Source organism: Rhinopithecus roxellana, chromosome 6 (genome assembly GCF_007565055.1).
Source record: "Rhinopithecus roxellana isolate Shanxi Qingling chromosome 6, ASM756505v1, whole genome shotgun sequence".
Lineage (NCBI taxonomy): Eukaryota > Metazoa > Chordata > Mammalia > Primates > Cercopithecidae > Rhinopithecus > Rhinopithecus roxellana.
In genome coordinates this window covers 128,190,138-128,213,402 of record NC_044554.1, presented here as the reverse complement: position 1 = coordinate 128,213,402, position 23,265 = coordinate 128,190,138, and the positions used below count along the sequence as shown (strand labels likewise).

Below are 23,265 nucleotides of genomic sequence, written 5' to 3'. Positions count from 1 at the left end.
TCATTATAAAAAAGTCAACAATGTGAATTTTTTTTTTTTTTTTTTTTTTTTTTTGAGACAGAGTCTTACTCTTGTCCCCCAGGCTAGAGTGCAATTGGGCAATCTCGGCTCATTGCAACCTCCACCTCCCGGCTTCAAGTGATTCTCCTGCCTCAGCCTCCCAAGTAGCTGGGACTACAGGCTCCAGCCACCACATCTGGCTAATTTTTGTATTTTTAATAGAGATGGGGTTTCACCATGTTGGCCAGGCTGATCTCGAACTCCTGACCTCAGGTAATCCGCCCACCTCAGCCTCCTGAAGTGCTGGGATTACAGGCGCGAGCCACCATGCTCGGCCAACAATGTGAATTTTTGAATTATTTAGAAGTAACATAAAGACTTATCTTAGGACTGACAAAGGTTCTACTGAAAGTCCTTTACTTCTGTTTCTTTGCCTGAATTATTTCAAGTGTTTCATATTTACTACTCTCTTTTCACTACCACACTAATATAAATCTGTTGATAGATTGAATTAATGTTCTAGCTCCGAGACCTACTTTTGAACTGTCATCTGTCATCTTTATGTGATTACCACTAGTGTTGTGCTGGTCTGGTAGATGTAACTGATCCATAAAAATTAAATTGGTTAAGACTGTCAGGGTGATCTGTTTGTTTTTTATGCAAGGTTATTCAGAGCACTGTAAATAAAAAAAAAACCCTGAAAGAGAACTGTAATTACTTTGAGATTAAAAAATAAAGTAGAAAGCAATGTTTGAAGATAATGGACAGTTACTATTATTATTGGCATATTTATTTCTAATGCTTGCGATGCATATTGAAAGTGTTTTTATTTATTATTAACACTATTGAGATTACTATGGAAAGTAATAAGATGAACATAATGAACAATCATATTTTATCCCATTGTTAATGTCTGAAATAAAGCATTTCACTGATCAGGTTGTGTTAACGGAAATAATTAGATTCCTTCATTATTTATTTTTTATTAGAGGTGTTCGTTAGAAGCCAAGTAAGTATGTCATAGTTGTAACTGGTTCTCATGGCCTTAGAAAGGACACTGAGTTTTTTTAACAGAAGGATTTCTGTCTTTTAAAAACAATCTTTTGGTACTATCTTAATAAATTAAACTATAGCTCATTTAACCCAAGTACCTTCTACTTCTCTTCTCTGGTTAATGATCATCTTTCATTCTGAGTGTTTAACTGGAAGACTTGAGAACATACTGATGGTGTGGAATATTGCTCTGATGGTTTATAGAAATTACACTTTGGATAGCTGCTTTTTTCCCCTAAATGATTGTCCATGAGTGTTAACTCTCTGTTCTCAGCAGCTTTGAATACTTGACTCCTTAAAGCTTCCAATATTTTCACCTCCACCTTAGCTAACGTACTCTAGAAGTGCAGAGAATGAAGGAAGATTCAGTGTTTATTGTGTGCAGCATGCTTTTTACACATCGTTTAATTTAAATAACTCACTCTGGGACTGCCTTTATTTGTAAAAACTTCCATGAAAGGACATTCTTAGCAATTAAAAGTAAAATAATTTGGATAATAATAGCAGATATTTATTGAGTGCTTAATCTGTAAAAGATTTAAGTTTCTCTGACTTAATCCTTACATGAACACTTGTGGTTGAGGTAGATACTATTATTATCAACATTTTGAGGAGGATGCTGTGCTTTGCAGAGATTGACTTACTTGTTTAAGGTGAAACTGCTCATATGTAGCAGAGCTGGGACTTGAACCTCAGTCCAAATGACACCAAAATCTGCTTTTAATTATTATGCAATACTATCAGTTCCATGAGACAGGGAGCAGTTTTGTCTGCTATCCCTAGAACCTAGCTAAGTGCCTTTTACCTGCTAGGAGTTTGGTATATCTTTGTTGGATGAATGAAAAAAGTTGAGTGAACTGGAAAAATACTTCCTTACATTTAATGTAAATTGTGTTTTTTTTTCATTTGTCATATTATTAGGGAAAAAATAATTTGTCAATGTTTTCTTTGTTAAAGTATGTGTTTTCTTTGTTAAAGTATGTGATGTTGACTTGGCACTTTTGGTTTAGTTTGCAATCTATTAATAATTTGGCTTAGCTTGTAATCTGTTAATAATTTTCATGCTCCTATTTATTTTTCTACTAGGTAATTGCTCTGCCAGTAGAGTAAACTGTCATGGATATTAGTGCTTTCATTAAGATCTCGAAAGTGTTAAAAGCTAGGTTTCTGTTAAATGTTGCAATTTAAATTGAGTAAGATGTTAGCTTTTTCTTTTAATTAAAGTCTTTACTAAATCAGTATGTATAAATACTGAAGAAGATTGTCTTGCAAAATATAAAACATTAGGGAAGGACAAAAAAATTAAACACTGGAAAACAGATCTTTTTCTTACGAATCTGTAGCTGTGATCAGTCGCTGATGAGTATAATGCTGCATCCTCATTCTGCTACTGGGCTTTAGCGGAAAGCATGTCTTAAATCACCCTGGATTACTGTATCTCCAGCCCAAAGATCATTCAGTGGCTGTAGTGTGCTGGTTTAGGAACTTGTGGGAAAGTTGTCAGACTTTGTTCCATCATAGGTTGATTTCTCTGGCAAGTGAAGCCTAATTATCGTTTAGATTCATCAGAGAAAAAGCTTCAGTTTTTTCTTCTAAGATTCTTGTTATAAGTTCCTTTACTACTTTTTTACCTTCTGGCCAAGAAGAAAAGGAGAGAAAAATTGTCATCTTTAAAAATTCCTGATTTAAATGAAAACCTCACTATTACTCTTTTATTTTTCCATTAGTACCTTTTCTGCAAGTCCATTCCAAAGCTTGAGACTGTGTTTTTCTTAACTCATGTGAGAAGTCATCTTTCCTAGTGGCTTTCTGAGCAATAGTTACATGAACTTCTTAATTTGAATCATTGCAATTGAAAACCCTGTTTCCCCTTAATGATCCTATCAAGATTTCAATTTGCATATAAAACTGCCTGTGGGTTCAACCAGTTCCTGAAATAATTCAAGTTTTAATCCAAATTTATCAGTACAGAAATTAAAACACATGTAAACAGCACTTAATGCTTTAAAACAGCTGTGTGATGATTTCTTCACAGCGCTCCCCTGATAATTAAATTATTAAATCACTCTGCATCCTTCTCTGGGCCACACTGTTCTAGATTTTTAACATTTCCTCAGATAATTTATTTCTTAATTCTTATTTCAAAGCATTATTTAATTTCCATTTTCTTCTACTTTGAGAACACTGGAATAGAACATTTTATGCCAATCAAATGGAACGAGTATTTAATACAATGGGAATATTATTCTTCATAGCTCAACCATTCTACTGATCAGTATGGAGATTACTAGAAGGATTCTCACTAAAAATTTAAATAGAGCTACAGTCATTAGCCATTTCTTGGTATTCATGGGAGATTGGTTTCAGGACCTCTGTAGATATCAAAGTCCACAGATGTTCAAGTCCCTTGTATAAAACGGCATAGTATTTGCAAATAAACTATGCACGTCTAGTATACTTTGAATCATCTCTAGATTGCTTATAATACCTAATACAACATAAATGCTGTGTAAATAGTTATTATACTGTAGTATTCAGGAACTAATAAAGTAGAAAAAGCCTGTACATGTTTAGTACAGATCCAACTATCTGTTTTTTCTTCTTTTGCATGTGAACTGAAATACAACCATTCTCTTTCTTCCTCTTTCCTCCCTTTCATCACTCCTCCTTCCATTTTCTCTCTCCTCCTGCTCCTCATTTTCTCCTATCCTAACCAGGGTCCCCGTGGTCCTGAGGGAGTACCAGGAGAGAGGGGCTTACCCGGAGAAGGATTTCCAGGACCAAAGGTAACAATACCTTCAGTACCAGGAAAAGGTGCTTTGTCTTGCATGCTCATGAATTACAAATTTTAAAAATGTGTCCTAGCCAATTTTTAGAAGTTAAGTATTTTTCTGACCATCTTTATTCTATTAAATGAAGGAATATGTAATTTTCCCTGTAATGTGAAAGTACAGTAAAATTTGGAACTATAAATAAGTAATTGAAAGACTTCTACTTCATGTAATTACTACATATGAAATTAGAAAAATCTCTTAAAGTAGTTTGCAGTCATTAAAGCTACAGTGATAAATAACATCCTTATGCCCAGAGGTTAAATCATTATGTGTAGCTATGGCAATGCTTTGCTCACAGCTTTGTTTGTGAAACACAGATAAGAAACCAATCTGTAATAGTACTGCCATCAATATAATAAGAAAGAAAATTTTACCACAGGAACCAAATGTTATGAAAGACCTCCTTTTTACCTGGCCACTGAGAATTTCCTATCATTTCCCATATATAATTCTTGAGCTCAAGTTGTTCTGCACCAAGGATTGGCAAACTTTTTCTGTAAAGGGGCAGATAGCAAATATTTTAGGCTTTGTGAGCCATATGGTATCTGCTGTAACTACTTAACTCTGCTGTTGTAGCTCGAAAGCAGCCATAAACAATATATAAATGAATGAATGTGACTATATTTATAAATAAAAACTATATTTATAGTAAAAAAAACAGGCAGTGGGCTGAATTTGGCTTATGGGCTGTAGTTTGCTGTCCCCTGCTATAGGCAGTTTGTATATAATCTTTGGCACATTTGCTGAAGGCCACGTTAAAAAGCGTTTTCCAAAATACATTGAGCAGCATTGACAATGTTTCAGAGTATATAAAGATACATTTTGGAGTCCTTCTTCCTTTATTTCCAAAGTTTTCCCTCAAAACGCACACATGCATATACACACATACTGCCCAGAGAAGTACATGCAGCTTTCTAAGTGTCTGAGACCCTCCACATCAGTCATTCCATCAGGTTACTAAGATATGACCTTCTCAGTATGGCCTCATGCTCTAAAAGTGCATTTCATTCTCAGCTTCTTCCACCATGATCAATATTCAATTACCTATGAGAATCCTAAATCTCTACTAGAGGGAAAACAATTAGATAAAAACAAATAATTCATCCTCAGTTGTGAGTGACAAAGACGCCCTTGTTAACAAACACATTTTAATTTGTCATGATAATGGAAATAATATGTTGGATAAAGGGATATTACTAACACCTCTGACTAATCACAGTATCACTGTCAGAAGACAGGTCAGCAACTTGGCTTGACATCAAGGAAAGTTTTATAACACACAGTTTGAAATTTTTTTGGCACTTAGTAAATTTCTATTTCTATTTATGTGTAGCCCAAATAATCTGAAAAATTCAAATAGAATTATTTCTCTTTAAAATCTGTGTTTTTTAAAGAGAAAGAAATAAATGAGAAACGAGTATGTGAAACATTAAGAAGAGTATTCCAGGGTATTTCATAATGACAGGTTCAACATACTTTTATATTATATAAAGTATTATCATACTTTAGTGATACTCTTGTATGTAATAGCTCATGAGCATTGACCTCTATCTCATCAAAGAAAGAACACATCATGTTCTGTGCTGTTATAGGGTCAAGTATATGCAGTTATATTCTGTGGTAATGATCAGAAGAACCCATTAGTCAGAATATTTCATTCCTCAACCAGTCAGACCGATGGGTGTCCTCTGTATGTCCTATTTGGGGCTAATTTGTAAATGTTCTTTGATTTTACTCTTGGTTCTAATAAATTTATTAAATGAATGCTACTTCTGATTGATTATATGGTTTATTTTTCATAAAAATGCATGAAGTATTATGACTTGATACAAATTATATTAAGGACAGAGTTGTTTACTTAGGTCATGTAACTATAGAAGCATATCCAAGAAGATTTTCCATGAATTCTTTTAAACATAAATTTTCAATGAATGTTTATAAACACAGACAAAAAAATTTAGTGATCTAATCCTAGCAAGTATTAGTTCACATATTAGTATGAGAGATAAATTTTCCTTTTGTGATGGACCCAGTTTCAGCAATATTAAGGAAAAGGAGGCTTGATCCAGCTAGTTATACTACGTGATTGATTAGGTGCTCCATTTCCAGAATATTTTTGTTTAAATTGGGAACTGAGCTCTTTTCTAACTTCAGGGATGCTACATATGTGTTTTGCTTGGATAACTTCCTTCTTGTTTAAGTGTTATGACTAATGTATTTTTTGCAAGTTGCGAATCTCAGAGTCAATTAGAATTACCCATTTGTAGTAAACAATGACTATGGATGCTTGATTTAAAAAATAATTTTGAAGCACAATTCATAGTATTTGTAATGTAAACTCTTTTAAAATTCGGATTTTGGTTGGTGCATTGATATCCCTCCCTTGTACTTTCAGGGTGAAAAAGGTTCTGAAGGACCAACTGGCCCACAGGGATTACAAGGCCTGTCAATCAAAGGGGACAAGGTACTGTATAATAGGGTATACACTAGAAACAATGCCAATAAAATTGTCATCTTTTTTATGTATGTACATTTCTGAACTGTATACATGACAACCATGCCATACAGGTATCTGGTTAATTATAAATCTAGTATGTTCTTTTTTAAAAATAATTTTTTTATTTCCATAGGTTATTTAGGAACAGGTGGTGATAGGTTACATAAGTTCTTTAGTGGTGATTTGTGAGATTTTGGTGCGCCCATCACCCAAGCAGTATACAGTGAACCCAATTTGTGGTCTTTTATCCCTCACCCTCTTCCCATCCTTTTGCCTGAGACCCCAAAGTCCATTGTGTCTTTTTTATGCCTTTGCATCCTCATAGCCTAGCTCCCACATATGAGTAAGAACATACGATGTTTGGTTTTCTATTTCTGAGTTACTTCACTTAGAATAATAGTCTCCAATCTCATTCAGGTCACTGCGAATACCGTTAATTCATTCCTTTTTATGGCTGAGTAGTATTTCATCATATATGTGTATATATACACACACACACTATAATATATGTATCATAGTTTCTTTATCCACTCATTGATTGATGGGCATTTGGGTTGATTCCATGTTTTTGCAATTGCAAATTGTGCTGCTATAAACATGTATGTGCAAGTACCTTTTTCGTATAAGACTTCTTTTCCTCTGGGTAGACACCCAGTAGTGGGAATGCTGGATCCAATGATGGTTATACTTTTAGTTCTCTAAGGAATCTCCACATTGTTTTCCATACTGGTTGTACTAGTTTACATTCCCACCAGCAAGGTAGAAGTGTTCACTGTTCACTGCATCTACGCCAACATCTATTATTTTTTGATTTTTTGATTATGGCCATTCTTGCAGGATAAGGTGGTATCACATTGTGGTTTTGATTTGCATTTCCCTGATCATTAGTGATGTGGAGCATTTTTTCATGTTTGTTGGCCATTTGTATATCTTCTTTTGAGAATTGTGCATTCATGTCCTTAGCTCACTTTTTAATGGGATTGTTTGTTTCTTTCTTGATAATTTGTTTGAGTTCATTGAAGATTCTGGATATTAGCCCTTTGTCACATGTATAGATTGTGAAGATTTTCTCCCATTCTGTGTGTTGTCTGTTTATTCTGCTAACTGTTCCTTTTGCTGTGCAAAAGCTTTTTAGTTTAGGTCCCAGCTATTTATCTTTGTTTTTATTGCATTTGCTTTTGGGTGCTTCATCATGAAATCCTTGCCTAAGCCAATGTCTAGAAGGGGTTTTTCAATGTTATCTTCTAGAATTTTTATAGTTTCAGGTTTAGATTTAAGTCCTTGATCCATCTTGAGCTAATTTTTATATAAGGTGAGAGATGAGGATCTAGTTTTATTCTTCTACGTGTGGCTTGCCAATTATTACAGCTGAATTATTCCAGTTGAATAGGGTGTCCTTTCCCCACTCTATACTCTTGTTTGCTTTGTCAAAGATCAGTTGGCTGTAAGTATGATGGTTTATTTCTGGGTTCTTTATTTTGTTCCACTGGTCTATGTGGCTATTTTTATACCAGTACCATGCTGTTTTGGTAACTATGGCCTTATAGTGTAGTTTGAAATCAGGTAATTGATGCCTCCAGATTTGTTCTTTTTGCTTAGTCATGCTTTGGCTCTGTGGGCTCTTTTTTGGTTCCATATGAATTTTAGAATTGTTTTTTCTAATTCTGTGAAGAATGATGGTGGTATTTTGATGGGAATTTCATTGAATTTGTAGATTGCTTTTGGCAGTATGGTCATTGTCACAATATTGATTCTACCTATCCATGAGCATGGGCTGTGTTTCCATTTGTTTGTGTCATCTATGATTACTTTCAGCAGTGTTTTGTAGTTTTCCCTGTAGAGGTCCTTCACCTCCTTGGTTAAGTATATTCCTAAGTATTTTATTTTATTTTTTGCAGCTATTGTAAAAAGGGTTGAGTTCTTGATTTGATTCTCAGCTTGTTTGCTGTTGGTCTATGGAAGAGCTACTGATTTGTGTACATTAATTTTGTATCTGGAAACTTTGTTGAATTCTTTTATCAATTCTAGGAGCTTTCTGGAGGAGTCTTTAGGGTTTTCTAGGTAAACAATCATATCATCAGCAAACAGACAGTTTGACTTCCTCTTTACCAATTTGGAAGTTCTTTATTTCTTTCTCTTATCTGATTGCTCTGGCTAGGACTTCCAGTACTATGTGGTGGAGGGGTGGTGAGAGTGGGCATGCTTGTCTTGTTCCAGCTCTCAGAGGAAATGCTTTCAGCTTTTCTGCATTCACTATTATGTTGGCTATAGGTTTGTCATAGATGGCTGTTACTACCTTGAGGTTTGCTCCTTGCATGCCAATTTTGCTGAGAGTTTTCATCATAAAGTGATGCTGGATTTTGTCAAATACTTTTTCTGCATCTATTGAGATGATCATGTGATTTCTGTTTGTTGTTTTGTTTTTTTGAGGCAGGGTCTTACTTTGTTGCCCAGGCTGGAGTGCAGTGGTACCATCTCAGTTCACTGCAACCTCCACCTCACAGGTTGAAGCAGAAGGCTCCTGCCTCAGCCTTCTGAGTAGCTTGGATTGTAGGTGCCCACCACCACATCCAGCTAAATTTTATATTTTTAATAGAGATGGGGTTTCACCATGTTGGCCAGGCCAGTCTCGAACTTCTGACCTCAAGTGATACACCTGCCTTGACCTCCCAAAGTGCTGGGATTACAGGTGTGAGCCACCGTGCCCAGCCTGTTTTATTCTGTTCATGTGGTGTATCACATTTATTGACTTGCGTATGTTAAACTCATCCTTGCATCCCTGGTATGAAACCCATTTGATCATGGTGGATTATCTTTTCTATATATTGTTGGATTCAGTTAGCTAGTATTTTGTTAAAGATTTTAGCATCTATGTTCAGCAGGGATATTGGTCTGTAGTTTTCTCTTTGGTTATGTCCTTTCCTGGTTTTGGTCTTAGGGTGATACTGGCTTCATAGAATGTTGCAGGAAGGGTTCCCTTTTTCTCTATCTCGTGGAATAGTGTCAATAGGATTGATACCAATTCTTTGAATGTCTGGTAGAATTTTGCTGTGAATCCTTCTAGTCCTGGACATTTTTTGTTGGTAATTTTTAAATTACCATTTCAATCTCACTGCTTGTTATTGGTCTGTTAAGAGTATCTACTTCTTCCTGATTTAAGCTAGGAAGGTTGTATCTTTTCAGGAATTTATTCATCTCCTCTAGGTTTTCTACTTTATGTGCATAAAGGTGTCCATAGTAGCCTTGAATGATCCTTTGGATTTCTGTTTGGATTTCTTTTTGATTTTTGGTGCCAGTTGTAAATCTCCTGTTTCATTTCTAATTGAGCTTATTTGGATTTTCTCCCTTCTTTTCTTGGTTAATCTTGTTAATGGTCTATCAATTTATCTTTTCTTTTCTTTGTTTTTTTTTTTTTTTTTTTTTTTTTTTTTTTTTTTGATACAGAGTCTTGTTCTGTCCCCCAAGCTGGAGTTCAGTGGCACAATCTTGGTTCACTGCAAGTTCCGCCTCCTGGGTTCATGCCATTCTCCTGCCTCAGCCTCCCGAGTAGCTGGGACCACAGGCGCCCGCCACCACACCCGACTGACTTTTTTGTATTTTTAGTAGAGATGGGGTTTCATCGTGTTAGCGGATGGTCTCCATCTCCTGACCTTGTGATCCGCCCGCCTCGGCCTCCCAAAGTGCTGGGATTGTAGGCGTGAGCCACCACACCCAACCAATTTATATTTTCAAAGAATGAGTTTTTGTTTAATTTATCTTTTGAATTTTTTATTTTCAATTTCATTCAGTTCTGCTCTGATCTTGGTTATTTCCTTTCTGCTGAGTTTGGGTTTGGTTTGTTCTTGTTTCTCTAGTTCCTTGAGGTGTGACCTTAGATTGTTTGTGCTCTTTCAGAATTTTTGATATAGGTGTTTAGGGCTATGAACTTTCCTCTTAGCACCACCTTTGCAGTATCCCAAAGGTTTTGATAGGTTGTGTCACTACTGTCATTCAGTTCGAAGAATTTTAAAATTTCCATCTTGATTTCATTTTTGACCCAATGATCTTTCAGGAGCAGGTTATTTAATTTCCATGTATTTGCATGGCTTTGAAGGTTCATTTTGGAGTTGATTTCCAGTTTCATTCCACTGTGGTCTGAAAGACTGCTTGGTATAATTTTAATTTTCTTGAACTTATTGAGGCTTGTTTTGTTGCCTTTGATATGGTTTATCTTGGAGAAAGTACCATGCACTGTTGAGTAGAATGTATATTTTGTGGTTGTTGGGTAGAATGTTCTGTAAGTATCTGTTAAGTCCATTTGTTCCAGAGTATAGTTTAAATCCATTGTTTCTTTGTTGACATTCTGTCTTGATGACCTGTCTAGTGCTGTCAGTGGAGTATTAAAGTGCACTACTGTTATTGTGTTGCTGTCTCTCTCATTTCTTAGGTATATTAGTAATTGTTTTATAAATTAGGGAGCTCCAGTGTTAGCTGCATATATATTTAGGACTGTGATATTTTTCCATTGGACAAGGCCTTTTATCATTATATAATGACCTTTTTTGTGTTTTTTAACTGTTGCTACTTTAAAGTTTGTTTTATCTGATATAAGAATAGCTACCCCTGGTTGCTTTTGACATCCATTTGCATGAAATGCCATTTTCTATCCCCTTACCTTAAGTTTAAGTGAGTCCTTATGTGTTAGGTGAGTCTCCTGAAGTCAGTAGATAGTTAGTTGGTGAATTCTTATCCATTCTGCAATTCTGTATCTTTGAAGGAGAGCATTTAGGCCATTTACATTCAATGTTAGTATTGAGATGTGAGGTACCATTCATCATGCTATTTGTTGCCTGTATACCTTTTTTAAATCATATTTTTGTTTTATAGGTCATGTGAAATTTTTAAAGAGTTTCTGTTTTGATGTGTTTCCAGGATTCATTTCAAGATTTAGAACTCCTTTTGGCAGTTCTTGTAGTGCTGGGTTGGTAGTGGCAAATTCTCTCAGCATTTGTTTGTCTGAAAAAGACTGTATCTTTCCTTCATATATGAAGCTTAGTTTCAGTGGAAACAAAATTCTTGACTGATAATTGTTTTGTTTGAGGAGGCTGATGATAGGACCCCAATCCCTTCTAGCTTGTAGGGTTTCTGTTAAGAAATCTGCTGTTAATCTGATAGATTTTCCTTTATAGGTTACCTGGTGTTTTTGCCTCACAAGCTGTTAAGATTCTTTCCTTCATCTTAACTTTAGATAACCTGATGACAGTGTGCCTAGGTGATGATCTTTTTTGTGATGAATTTCCCAGGTGTTCTTTGAGCTTCTTGTATTTTGATGTCTAATTCTCTAGCAAGGGTGGGGAAGTTTTCCTCGATTATTCCTCCAAATATATTTTTCAAACTTTTAGATTTCTCTTCTTGCTCAGGAACACCGATTATTCTTAGGTTTGGTTGCTTAACATAATCCCAGACTTCTTAGAGACTTTGTTCATATTTTCTTATTCTTTTTTGTTTGTCTTTGTTGGATTGGGTTAATTCGAAAACTTTGTCTTTGAGCTCTGAAGTTCTTTCTTTTGCCTGTTAAATTCTATAGCTGAGAATTTCCAGAGGGTTTTGCATTTCTTTCTTTTTTTTTTTTTTTTTTGAGATGGAGTTTTGCTCTTGTCGCCCAGGCTGGAGTGCAATGGTGCGATCTCAGCTCACCATAACCTCCGCCTCCTGGGTTCAAGTGATTGTCCTGCCTCAGCATCCCGAGTAGCTGGGATTACAGGCACGTGCCACCACACCTGGCTAATTTTTGTATTTTTAGTAGAGATGGGGTTTCTCCATGTTGGTCAGGCTGGTCTCGAACTCCTGACCTCAGGTGATCCACCTGCCTCGGCCTCCCAAAGTGTTGGGATTACAGGCACGAGCCACTGTGCCCAGCCTGCGTTTCTATAAGTGCATCCACGTTTCCTGAAGTTTTGATTGTTTTTATTTATGCCATCTATTTCATCAAATATTTCTTCCTTCATTTCTTTTATCACTTTAAACATTTCCTTACATTGGGCTTCACCTTTCTCTGGTGTCTTCCTGATTAGCTTAATAACTCACCTTCTGAATTCTTTTTCAGGTAGATCAGGGATGTCTTCTTGTTGGGATCTATTGCTGGTGAGCTAGTGTGATTTTTTGGAGGGTGTTAAATAACCTTGTTTTGTCATATCGCCAGAGTTGGTTTTCTGGTTCCTTCTCATTTGGGTAGGCTCTGTCAGAAGGAAGTTCTAGGGCTCAAGGCTGTCATTAAATTCCTTTTGTCCCATGGGGTGTTTCCTTGATGTAGTAATCTCACCCTTTTTCTAGGGACGTGGCTTCCTGAGAGCCGAGCTGTAGTGATTATTATCTCTCTTCTGGATCTAGCCACCCAGCAAGTCTACTGGGCTCCAGGCTGGTAATGGGGGCTCTCTGCACAGAGTTCTGTGATGTGGACCGTCTGTGGGTCCCTCAGCCATGGATACCAGCACCTGCTCCAGTGGACGTGGCAGGGGGGTGAAATAGACTCTGTGAAGGTCCTTAGCTTTTGTTGGTTAGTGCAGTATTTTTGTGCTAGTTGGCCTCCTGCTGGGAGGTGGTACTTTCAAGAGAGCATCAGCTGTGGTAGTATGGGAAGCAATAGGTGGCGGACGGGGCCCTAGAACTCCCACGAGTATATGCCCTTTGTCTTCAGTTACCAGGGTGGATAGGGAAGGACTATTAAGTGGGAGCAAGGCTAGGTGTGTCTGAGCGCAGACTCTACTAGAGCGGGTCTTGCTGTGGTTGCTGTGGGGGATAAAGGTGAGGTTCCCAGGTCAGTGGAGTTGTGTACCTAGGCGGATTATGGCTGCCTCTGCTGTGCCATGCAGGTTGTCAGGGAAGTGGGGGAAAGCTGGCAGTCACAGGCCTCACCCAGCTCCCATGCAAACCGAAGGGCTGGTCTCACTCCCACTGTGCCCCTCCAACAACACGGAGTCTGTTTCCAGGCAGTGGGTGAGCAGGGTTGAGAACCTGTCCCAGGCTTCCCGCCTCCCAAATAGGAAAGTCAGTAGAGCTTTCTTTCTTCCCCTGCCTGTGGAGTCTGCACACTGGATTCATGCCCTTTCCTGAGCTCTGACCAGGAGACTTCTCAATCTGTTGAAATTATTACAAATTCAGTTGGAGGTTTCCTTCCCACTGTGGCCTTTTCCCAGTGCCTCTGGCAGACATCCAATTGATATTCATGATTATATCAAGTGTTGGGTTTCAATCTTGAATGACTTATTTTTATTTGCTGGTAGTTATTTCTTCTAGCTGTTTGTATTTAAATAGCAGAAATAAATAGTGATATGAATTTTAGATGCAATACAAGGCTTGTTGACTCTGTAGGGAGGGAGACCACATACGATGAACCTACAGGGACTCAGGAAGAGGATGAAAGATATTTTATAGGATTTGTGCTTGTGTTAGGTGATGTTTGGGAATCATTTAAGAAATCAGGGCCAGGCACGGTGGCTCTCGCCTGTAATTCCAGCACTTTGGGAGGCCGAGGAGGGTGGATCACAAGGTCAGCAGATCGAGACCATCCTGGCTAACACGTTGAAGCCCCGTCTCTACTAAAAATAAAAAATAAAAAATAAATTAGCCGAGTATGGTGGCAGGCGCCTGTAGTCCCAGCTACTCAGGAGGCTGAGGCAGGAGAATGGTGTGAACTCGGGAGGCAGAGCTTGCTGTGAGCTGAGATTGCGCCACTTCACTCCAGCCTGTGCGACAGAGTGAGACTCCATCTCAAAAAAAAAAAAAAAAAAAAAAAGGAATCAGGGATGGGCTCTGGGTTGAATGTTATCAATAATTGGAGATAAATTTAAGATTGGGTATTTAATGAATCTCATCTAGAAGTTGGGACAAATGGAGTTAGGCTGAGTCATAACTGGTAGAAGTAGCCATCACTCATTTTAGCCAATATTGGAGATGTTTGATCATTTGAGGGTTTTGTACAGTGTTTGCTGTTTTTGTCTGTGCTTAGATATAATTATGGAATAGTCTGGCTTTCCTCTTGGTCCATCACAGTCATGGGGTGGCCTTGTCTGATCTTGGTGATTTGTCAAATTGTTTGTGTTTGGCACTACAGCCTAGTTGCCAGGGTCAGGTCAGCTCCTCATTGTTAGGGATTGCTTTTCTCTTTCTCACTGGCTATTTGTTTTCTTTACAACAGCTGCAGATTATACCAGATTAGAAATGGGAATGGGGCTGGTGATAGAAGCTACTAGAGGCTGATACAGCCATAAAAAGCAGTGGAAGTGAAGCTGCCAGAGGGGGAAGGATATAAGAAATGTGTGAAAAATCAGAGAGCTCATATCAATTCAGAGTCATTTATATATCAGCCTTTAAGCATATCATTATATTGTATATTATATTGGAATAACAATTGATATTCATAATTATATCAAGTGTTGGGTTTCAATCTTGAATGACTTATTTTTATTTGCTGGTAGTTATTTCTTCTAGCTGTTTGTATTTAAATAGCAGAAATAAATAGTGATATGAATTTTAGATGCAATACAATTCTTTTTTCAAGTCTCTTAGCTCTGGTTGTACTGCAGCTCCAAAATACTCCAAAAAATACGTAAGATGCTCTTTCTTCCTTTGGAGCAGTGAGAACTGAATACAACAGAACCATTGTTTTATGAGTTCAGTAAATTAACTTTTTCAGGTGGTGTTGTGACATGGTGCGTGTATTTTTACATCTGGAGCTCATGCAAAGAAAACACTTTGAAATATCAGGATATTATTACATAGCAAAGCTTTTATCTGCTGTTCCCTCAATACCATCTTCTTTTTCCTTTCTTCCTTTCCTATTCTTTTACATATAACACTAGATTCAGAGACCCTTGGTGTCTGTGATTCAAGTGATAATATACACACGCCTCTGATAAGGCCTCTCATATATAAAGGTACAAAACAAAGTTGTACTTATGGCGTGGGTATTTAAATGTCAATAACACTGCACAAAAAGGGACCCTCTCTTACGTGTTTAACAAATATTTGCAAACTAGTGGCTATGAGTTGGGTTTTGGAGTCAGAGTGGACTTGACTCTCACTTCTGCCATCTAACAGTTGTGTGACCTGGGGTGAGTTACTTACATTCATCTGAAAAATGGGGATTACCACTTTACCGGGGTTGTTGTGAGGATAAATGAAAGGATGTAGCACAATATCTGATGCATAAGAAATCAAGTTCTGAATCAGAATAATCCAGCTCTGAGCCAGAACTTGAGTCCATTATGTTTTCCTTCCATAATATTTATGTAGATCAAGGGTTGATAGAAAGTAGAACACTAAGGAGTGTATTCCAGGGCATCTCTTAGTACAGGTTCTATATATTTAATATTATATAAAGTTTGATCTAATGATACATTTTTTTTTGAGACAGAGTTTTGCTCTTGTTTCCCAGGCTGGTGTGCAATGGCATGATCTCAGCTCACCGCAACATTCACATCCCTGTTCAAGCAATTCTCCTGCCTAAGCCTCCTGAGTAGCTGGGATTACAGGCATGTGACATCATGCCCAGCTAATTTTGTAGTTTTAGTAGAGACGGGGTTTCTCCATGTTGGTTGGGCTGGTCTCGAACTCCTGACCTCAGGTGATCCGCCCACCTCAGCCCCACAAAGTGCTGGGATTACAGGCGTGAGCCACTGCGCCTGCCAAATGATACATTGTTTTTCATAAAAACATATTTATTTAGTTCAAACATGGGCCAGCTGTGGAGCTGGCTGCCTGTTTTTATAAATAAAATGTTATCGGAGCACAGGTATACTTGTTCACTATGTATTATCTATGGCTACTTTTGTACTACCAATGCAGCATTGATCAATTGCAAAAGAGACGTTATTATGACCCTCAAGTCCAAAATGTTTACTATCCAACTGTTGAAAAGTTTTGCAGCCCTAATGTAGTCTAAATACAACTGCAATTAAAATGAGCATCTTAACCATGTTACTCAATCCAGTAGTCAATTCTCTGTCATCAACTTATTTGCCCTGTTGGTAGCATTTGACAGATGGATCCCTCACCTTCTTGAAACACTCTCTTCACTTGGTCTCTCTGGCTGCTTCCTTCTCAGTCTCCACTGCTGTGGCTTCTTCATCTCTGACCTCTAATGATTGGAGTGCTTAAAGGGCAGGCTCAGTCCTGGGACAGTCTCTTTTTTCTATTACTTGGCAAAGTCACTCAATTATGGCCTTCAATATCATCTATATACTGTGGGCTCCCAAATTTATGTTCTCATCCCAGGCCTCCCCCACCTACTTGATATCACCATTCGAATGTTCATTTTAGGCATCTCAAACTAAACATGTCCAAAACTGAACTCCTGATATCACCCTCCACCTCAAACCTTACTTTTCTCTCAGGCTTTTTCTTCTCGGTCAATGACAACTCTATTCTGCCAAAAGCCTTGGAGACATCCTGGAGTCCTCTCAATCCTCAGCAAATCCCATCACTCTACCTTCAACATTTTCCAGGTTCTGAGCACTCCCCACCACCTCTGCTCTCAACACGCTGGTTTGTGCCCCATTATCTCTCATGTAGACCTCCCTTCAGTCTGTTTTCCATACAGTTTCCAGATGGGGCCTTAAAAACCAAGTCAGATCTCTGACTTCCCTTCTCAAAACCCTCCAGTGGCTTCCTATCTCACTCAGAGAATAGCCAAGTCCTTACAATGGCCTCAAAGGTCCCAGTAATCCTTCTACCTGACTCCACTGCCATAATTCTCTGACTTCATTGTTTACCGCTCTCCCTCATGGAGATGGTTTCTCTGGCACTGTCTCCCTGCTGTTTCTGGAACATGTCAGGCATCATCTTTGCTTTGGCTGTTTCTCTGCCTGGAATGCTTTTCTTCTGGGTTTCTACCTGGCTCATTGCCTCTCATCAGTGACGTCATCTCTGGACATCTTAACCAAAATCATTGCTGCCTCCTCTCTTCCCTGATTAATTTTTCTCCTTCACACTTATTATTCAACAGACTAGTTATTTTATCTACCTGTCTTGATGACTATCTTGTTTCCCCTACTAAAATCTAAGCTCAATGGAGGACAGAGATTTTGAGCTGTTTGGTCACTGTTATTTTCCTAGTGTTTGGAACACTTTCTGGCATATAATGGGCACTCAACAAACATCTGTATAAAGACACAGAAAGAATGAATTAAGTTCTGCTTGCTGGTACTTTAATTTTCTTTTCTCAATTTCATGGAAGAAGAAAAATAGGGCTCTTTAATTTTGTTGCATTCACTTGAGATCATTTCTTAATTTTCAAAATGCCTTTTAAATAAGATTTGGAGGGAAAGGGTATTTAGAAAATTTTAAAATATTTTTCTTCAATTTGTCTCTCAAATTCTTTTTTTATTATATCCTATGAATTTTCTACTTTTAAATATTTCTGTTATAATCTTAGCAGGAAATGTTTATGTCATAACAACTATTCAGGAATTTTTGTTTGTAAGAAAAATGATTGATAAATATAAGCCTATACAAATGCTCACTAACTTAGACCAAATAGCAAAAATGTCATTTACTATTTTGGAGAATTTGAACTATAAACTGTTTAAAAGGAATAAAATAAAGTTTTATAATTTTCCATGTTGAACTTTTTTTATGGTATAAAGATAGATTTTAACATAGCTTAATTCCAGGTTAGCAAAGTATGAAATAATAAGATTTTGTTTTATTGTTATATTTCTGTGCAGGGGGATATGGGACCTGTGGGACCCCAAGGACCAATGGGGATCCCAGGAATTGGGAGTCAAGGAGAACAGGTAATTAATGCATTCTTCCTTTCCCTTCAGTGCAGAACATTCTAGCCCCATCTTGGTCTTCATTGAAGTCCAGTCCTGCAAACAGCTATGAGTATGTTTGACAGTTAATTGCAATGGAGTATAAGTCCAGAAATGAATATAGGGAAGGATAAGATGGTTTCATGAGAAGATTTATTTTTTAGAACTTCCAAAGGCTTAAAAAATAGGTAGTGTGTTTCGTGAGGCTGTGACTTTTAACATTAAAACCTAATTAACAAGGTAAAGGTTTTGTTGCAATATTTTTAGTTCCCCTTGGGAACAACAGTTTACTTACCTGCTGGTTTGCATATTTTTTTTCTCCTTGAAGCTTTGTGAAAATTGAACCCCACTCTCTCCCAAAGGAGTAGAGTAGTATCCCCCCACCAACCACTCCAACAAGCTACATACCAATTTTTTAAAAAGTAATATAGTTAAAACTTGGACCAGGATCAGAAGTAACCACTTAGTTTAAGGGGTACCCTTCTTGAATAGAAGCAAACCACAGAGAGAATTTATAAATGACACCTGGCCCGTTGATGAGAAGAAAAGAAAGATCTGTAAGAATGTCTACGTTCATGATTAGAACCACTTCCAAAATCTTCTAATAACTTTTGGAAAATCTAGGTATTGTGATAAATCTAAATAATGTGAAGATAGTATAACAGTACTCTCTACTGTTGTTAACCATGTAGTTTTTTGTTTACCATATACTTTGTTGTTTACCGTATACTTATGCAGTCTCATAATCAAAGTGACCAACAAATCCAGTTTTATGCTAAATATCTCCTGGTTAGAAAGTGGCAGGTTAGGTTTGATTAAGATTTATGATTAAGATTTGAATTATTCTATTGCTTAGAGAATGAATAGTGCTTTCTTTATCTAGGGTAGTGGGAGAACAGAAGAATTTAAAAATTGAGATAATTCCAAATGTCATTGTTGAGATTAACTTCGGGTTTATTTCTAACTGTCTGCTAATTTATTGTTATTATTACTTTTTTTGTTGGGTATGACTCCTTTTTCCATTCCCTTAACCTTGACAGAGGACCTAGTCTAACACATTAGGAATCTTAAGGTACAGAAGAAGCCAAGATAATTGTATAAATAAATATTTAGATAATAATTAACAGCTGGATATTTGGGCTACTCAAATCATGATTTGATGATACCAGAAGACATTCTCAAGCCTTGTAGTTTATTTGTTGATTTTAGCAGGGGCTTACTGATCCCGAAAGTGGCCGGACAATGCTGTCACATTGGTCTTGTGGTACTCCTGGTGCTGAGTCACCACTATGGGGCTAAACATGAGGTTCAAAGACAAGTCTGTCCAGATGGCCTGTGAATTCTAGACCTCCTACCTACAGCTTCTTGTCGCCTTTAATGCTGTTCCTTGGTGGAGGTTGTTCTTCTTCAGCTTGGGAAAAAACAAAACAAAACAAAACAACTCTTGTACTTCTTTCATTTTCTCACCCCCTTTTCTTCTTTTCAAAAAGAAAAAAAAAATTTTGAGGTAGATGTGTCCTTATAGAGCTGATCTCGATTGGAAATGAGACCTCTATTTGTAAAATGATCTGAACAAGAAAATCATTTATTTACCTTTTAAGACAAATGATATAAATTCTACTTAAATTTAGCCTCTGTTTATTTACTTAAATTTAACCTCAGTTATTCAATATTCTTATCTTTAATTTTATGTGTTTATCCATTACATTCTTGTTATATTCGATCTTCCTATTTCTCTTATAAAAATGAGTGTTTTCCCTCATGTGTTTACGAGGGAACTTCTGTTTCCAGCAACATGTTTACAATATCTCTTAAATGGCCCACAGATTTTTGTTAAATATTTGGAGGCTTGATCAACTCAGATCTTTTACAAAATAGAGTGAAATATAAACAACCACATATACACATGTACACGTATGTGCACATCCCTTTTTATACCCATGTATAAAAACCTCCTTTATAGTGTGAAGGAGCGAGTCAAGTGTTTGAACATTCTTCAGTTTGGTATCTACTGACTATTGCTTCTTAGAGCCTAGGTCAAACCTTCAATTTACCATCCTGATACATATATATTGGGACAACTGGGATATAGGTTTGCCTACATGTGACAGAGATATGAAATAGGTTAACTAGATGTAATTTAATTTTCCTTACTTAAAACTCCAAGCTGGTATAGTGGCTCTATTAATCAGTCTTGTTAGTCTGCCATACTGAGGGTGCTTTCCTCATCTGCGTGATCCTGGGTGACCACCCTCTCTTAATTCCAGCTACTGAAGAAGAGGAAAAGGGAAGGAGAAGGCATACCTCTTCTTTTAGCATGAACCAGGAATTACACACATCACTTCATTCACATCCCATTGGCTAGAATCTAGCCCACATGGCCACTCTTGGCTGCAACAGGGACTGAGAAATTTGGTCTTTATTCTAGGCAGACATATGGGCCAGCTAAAATTTCTCTTAATATGGAAATAGGGAAGAATGCAAATTGTGGTTTAACTAGCAGCCTCTGCCACCCCACTCCACAAATGTTTATTGAGTGTAAGTAACTTATTATGGGGTATGAACTAAAGTTTTACTTTAGAGGATTTGAAACTACTTAATTTCACTAATACTATTTTATAAAATTTTATTTTAAAGGGAATCCAAGGTCCTATTGGTCCACCTGGTCCACAAGGACCCCCAGGACAAGGCTTACCTGGTTCCAAGGTAATTTTGTAAACGAGAGCAGAGTTTAATATATCTATAGTATAATTGCTGTTTTCTGATCAGTACCAGTACATTTGGAAGACAGCAGATAGAATGAACTTAATCAGAGATCTCTACTTAATGCAAAATGTTACTGATATTCCTGACAATTTAGAAAATGTAATATGTGTTCTTTATGCTTTAAGAAAGTTTTACTTACGCAATTCTCATTTGTTGTTTTCTTTGTTACTTTTACTTATGAGATCCTATTCTAGCAACTCAAGCAGTAATATTAACAGAGGCAACCAGTGGTTATGTGTCTTTCTAGGTTGGCTAACTTTCATTCTCACCACCACTCTGACAGTAGGTCCAACTACTAAAACCATAGCTAAAGAGATGGGATCAGAAATGACCTAACAAATAAAAATGTTTTATGTACTTGGGAATCAAACTATCTCATAGATTGGAACTATTATTTTTTCCTTGAGGAGGAGCATGGCACTTATTTAACTAGTTATCCTTAATATTGCTTCTAAGAATCGTGAATCATTGTTCAATATAAAATACTTCTCTGAGATTGCTAACCTTAGAACGCACTCCTTAGAGCTGTCCATGTGAGAAGCCGCTCAATGGACCACTCTGACTATTCTTGAGAGTTTTGATTTGGAGCTTGTCCTTGAAAGCTCAAGTTGTGTTCTCTGCTTATGACATTGCTCTTGATCAGCAGTTACCTTGGCTTTTCCTGTGCCAATTTTAGTTGTTCTAGAATGCAACTGCCTATCTTTTTCCAGATACCCTCCACAAGGGGCTCCTTAAAAATCAATTTTGAATATGCTATATGGCCTATATTTTAAGTCAGACCATATATACATCAAATATTATGTATATTTTTCATTTACATATATTCCAAATCTTGTGCAAATCCATCCATCTGAAGGGATTTCAGGTAATATATATGAATTGAGCATATGAAACTGTTTTACTTTATCGATATACGACAGGTTTTAGGAGATCAACAGCAGGAATATATTATTTTCACTTTGCTGCTGTATTAAAATATTCCCCTTTCTTACTAGGGAGAAGTAGGCCAAATGGGACCTACAGGCCCTCGAGGACCAGTAGGAATTGGAGTACAAGGTCCAAAGGTGAGTTGACTGCTGCTCAGAAGTGATATGATACTTTGTGTAATATTATGTAAGGTTTCCTTTATATCCGATTGCAGTACAGACCCTGCACGTGTTATCTAATGCTATATTAACGGGCTCCTTTTACTTTTTAAGTGTGGCTACTGCTACTGCAAAAGCTATAATTACATGTATGCCTTGCTTTATATTCCTCTTGGACAGTGCTGCTCTAAAATATATACTCCACTGGGGTGGCACTTTGTTTATCTTGGTTTGTTATAGAATCCCCAGCTTTGGGGACATGATAGATTCTCAATAAATACTGCTGAATAAATGAACGAATACTTACTTTACCCTTCACAGTTCTGTAACTCATCCTGAAATTATATAGGATCTAAAGAGCCATGTTGAGCACTCAACTTCACCATTGTTCTGTTGTTATTGTCATATTCTTACAAGCATTTGAGTATTAGAAGAATATGTAAGATGCAGGTCTAAGAAGAATATACATGTTACATGTATAAACATATCATTACAAAGGATAAAAATGTATTAATATAGTAATAGTAGCTGATATTTTTACATGGTTTCCATGTGCTACACAATATACTAAGTACCAAGTTTGACATATATGTTTATACATATATGTAATATATGCCTCTGTGTATGTATGTATACAAACATATTATGTTATATACATGTCAACTGCAAAGAGGCAATATACAATATAGTAAGGCTCAGCTGTTAGACTACCCAAGTTCAAATCTCAGTTCCACCACTTATGACATGTGCAATCTTAAGCTTACTTTAAAAAATGAATTATGGTTTGGCCAGGTTGGCCAGGCTCACGCCTGTAATCCCAGCACTTTGGGAGGCCAAGGTGGGTGGATCATGAGGTCAAGAGACTGAGACCATCCTGGCCAACATGGTGAAACCCCATCTCCACTAAAAATACAAAAATTAGCTGGGCGTGGTGGTGTGTGCCTGTGGTCCCAAGCTACTTGGGAGGCTGAGGCAGGAGAATCGCTTGAACCCAGGAGGTGGAGGTTGCAGTGAGCTGAGATTGCGCCACTGCACTTCAGCCTGGTGACAAAGTGAGACTCAGTCTTAAAAAAAAAAATGAAGTATTTCAAATATATTCACCATATAGAGAATAATACAAAGAGCACCTATGTATTCCGCAGCCCAGCTTTATCAAATGTTAACATTTTACCACACTGACTCTAGACTTTTTAAAAGAAACATTGTAAGTGTGGCTGAAGGATCCCGCTGGCGCTCCC

At 37.2% G+C, this 23,265-nt stretch overlaps 1 protein-coding gene across 2 annotated transcripts in view; it reads left to right on the top strand.

Annotated features, from left to right (window-relative positions):
• The window catches only part of COL28A1 (collagen type XXVIII alpha 1 chain), a 181,406-nt gene that overhangs the window by 54,435 nt on the left and 103,706 nt on the right, over positions 1 to 23,265 (top strand). For both annotated transcript variants that reach the window (XM_010353063.2, XM_030931865.1), the window contains exons 14-18: positions 3,771 to 3,839; positions 6,283 to 6,351; positions 18,090 to 18,158; positions 20,814 to 20,882; positions 21,938 to 22,006. In XM_010353063.2, coding sequence (XP_010351365.1) covers positions 3,771 to 3,839; positions 6,283 to 6,351; positions 18,090 to 18,158; positions 20,814 to 20,882; positions 21,938 to 22,006 — 345 coding nt within the window. The remainder of the gene's footprint in view (positions 1 to 3,770; positions 3,840 to 6,282; positions 6,352 to 18,089; positions 18,159 to 20,813; positions 20,883 to 21,937; positions 22,007 to 23,265) is intronic.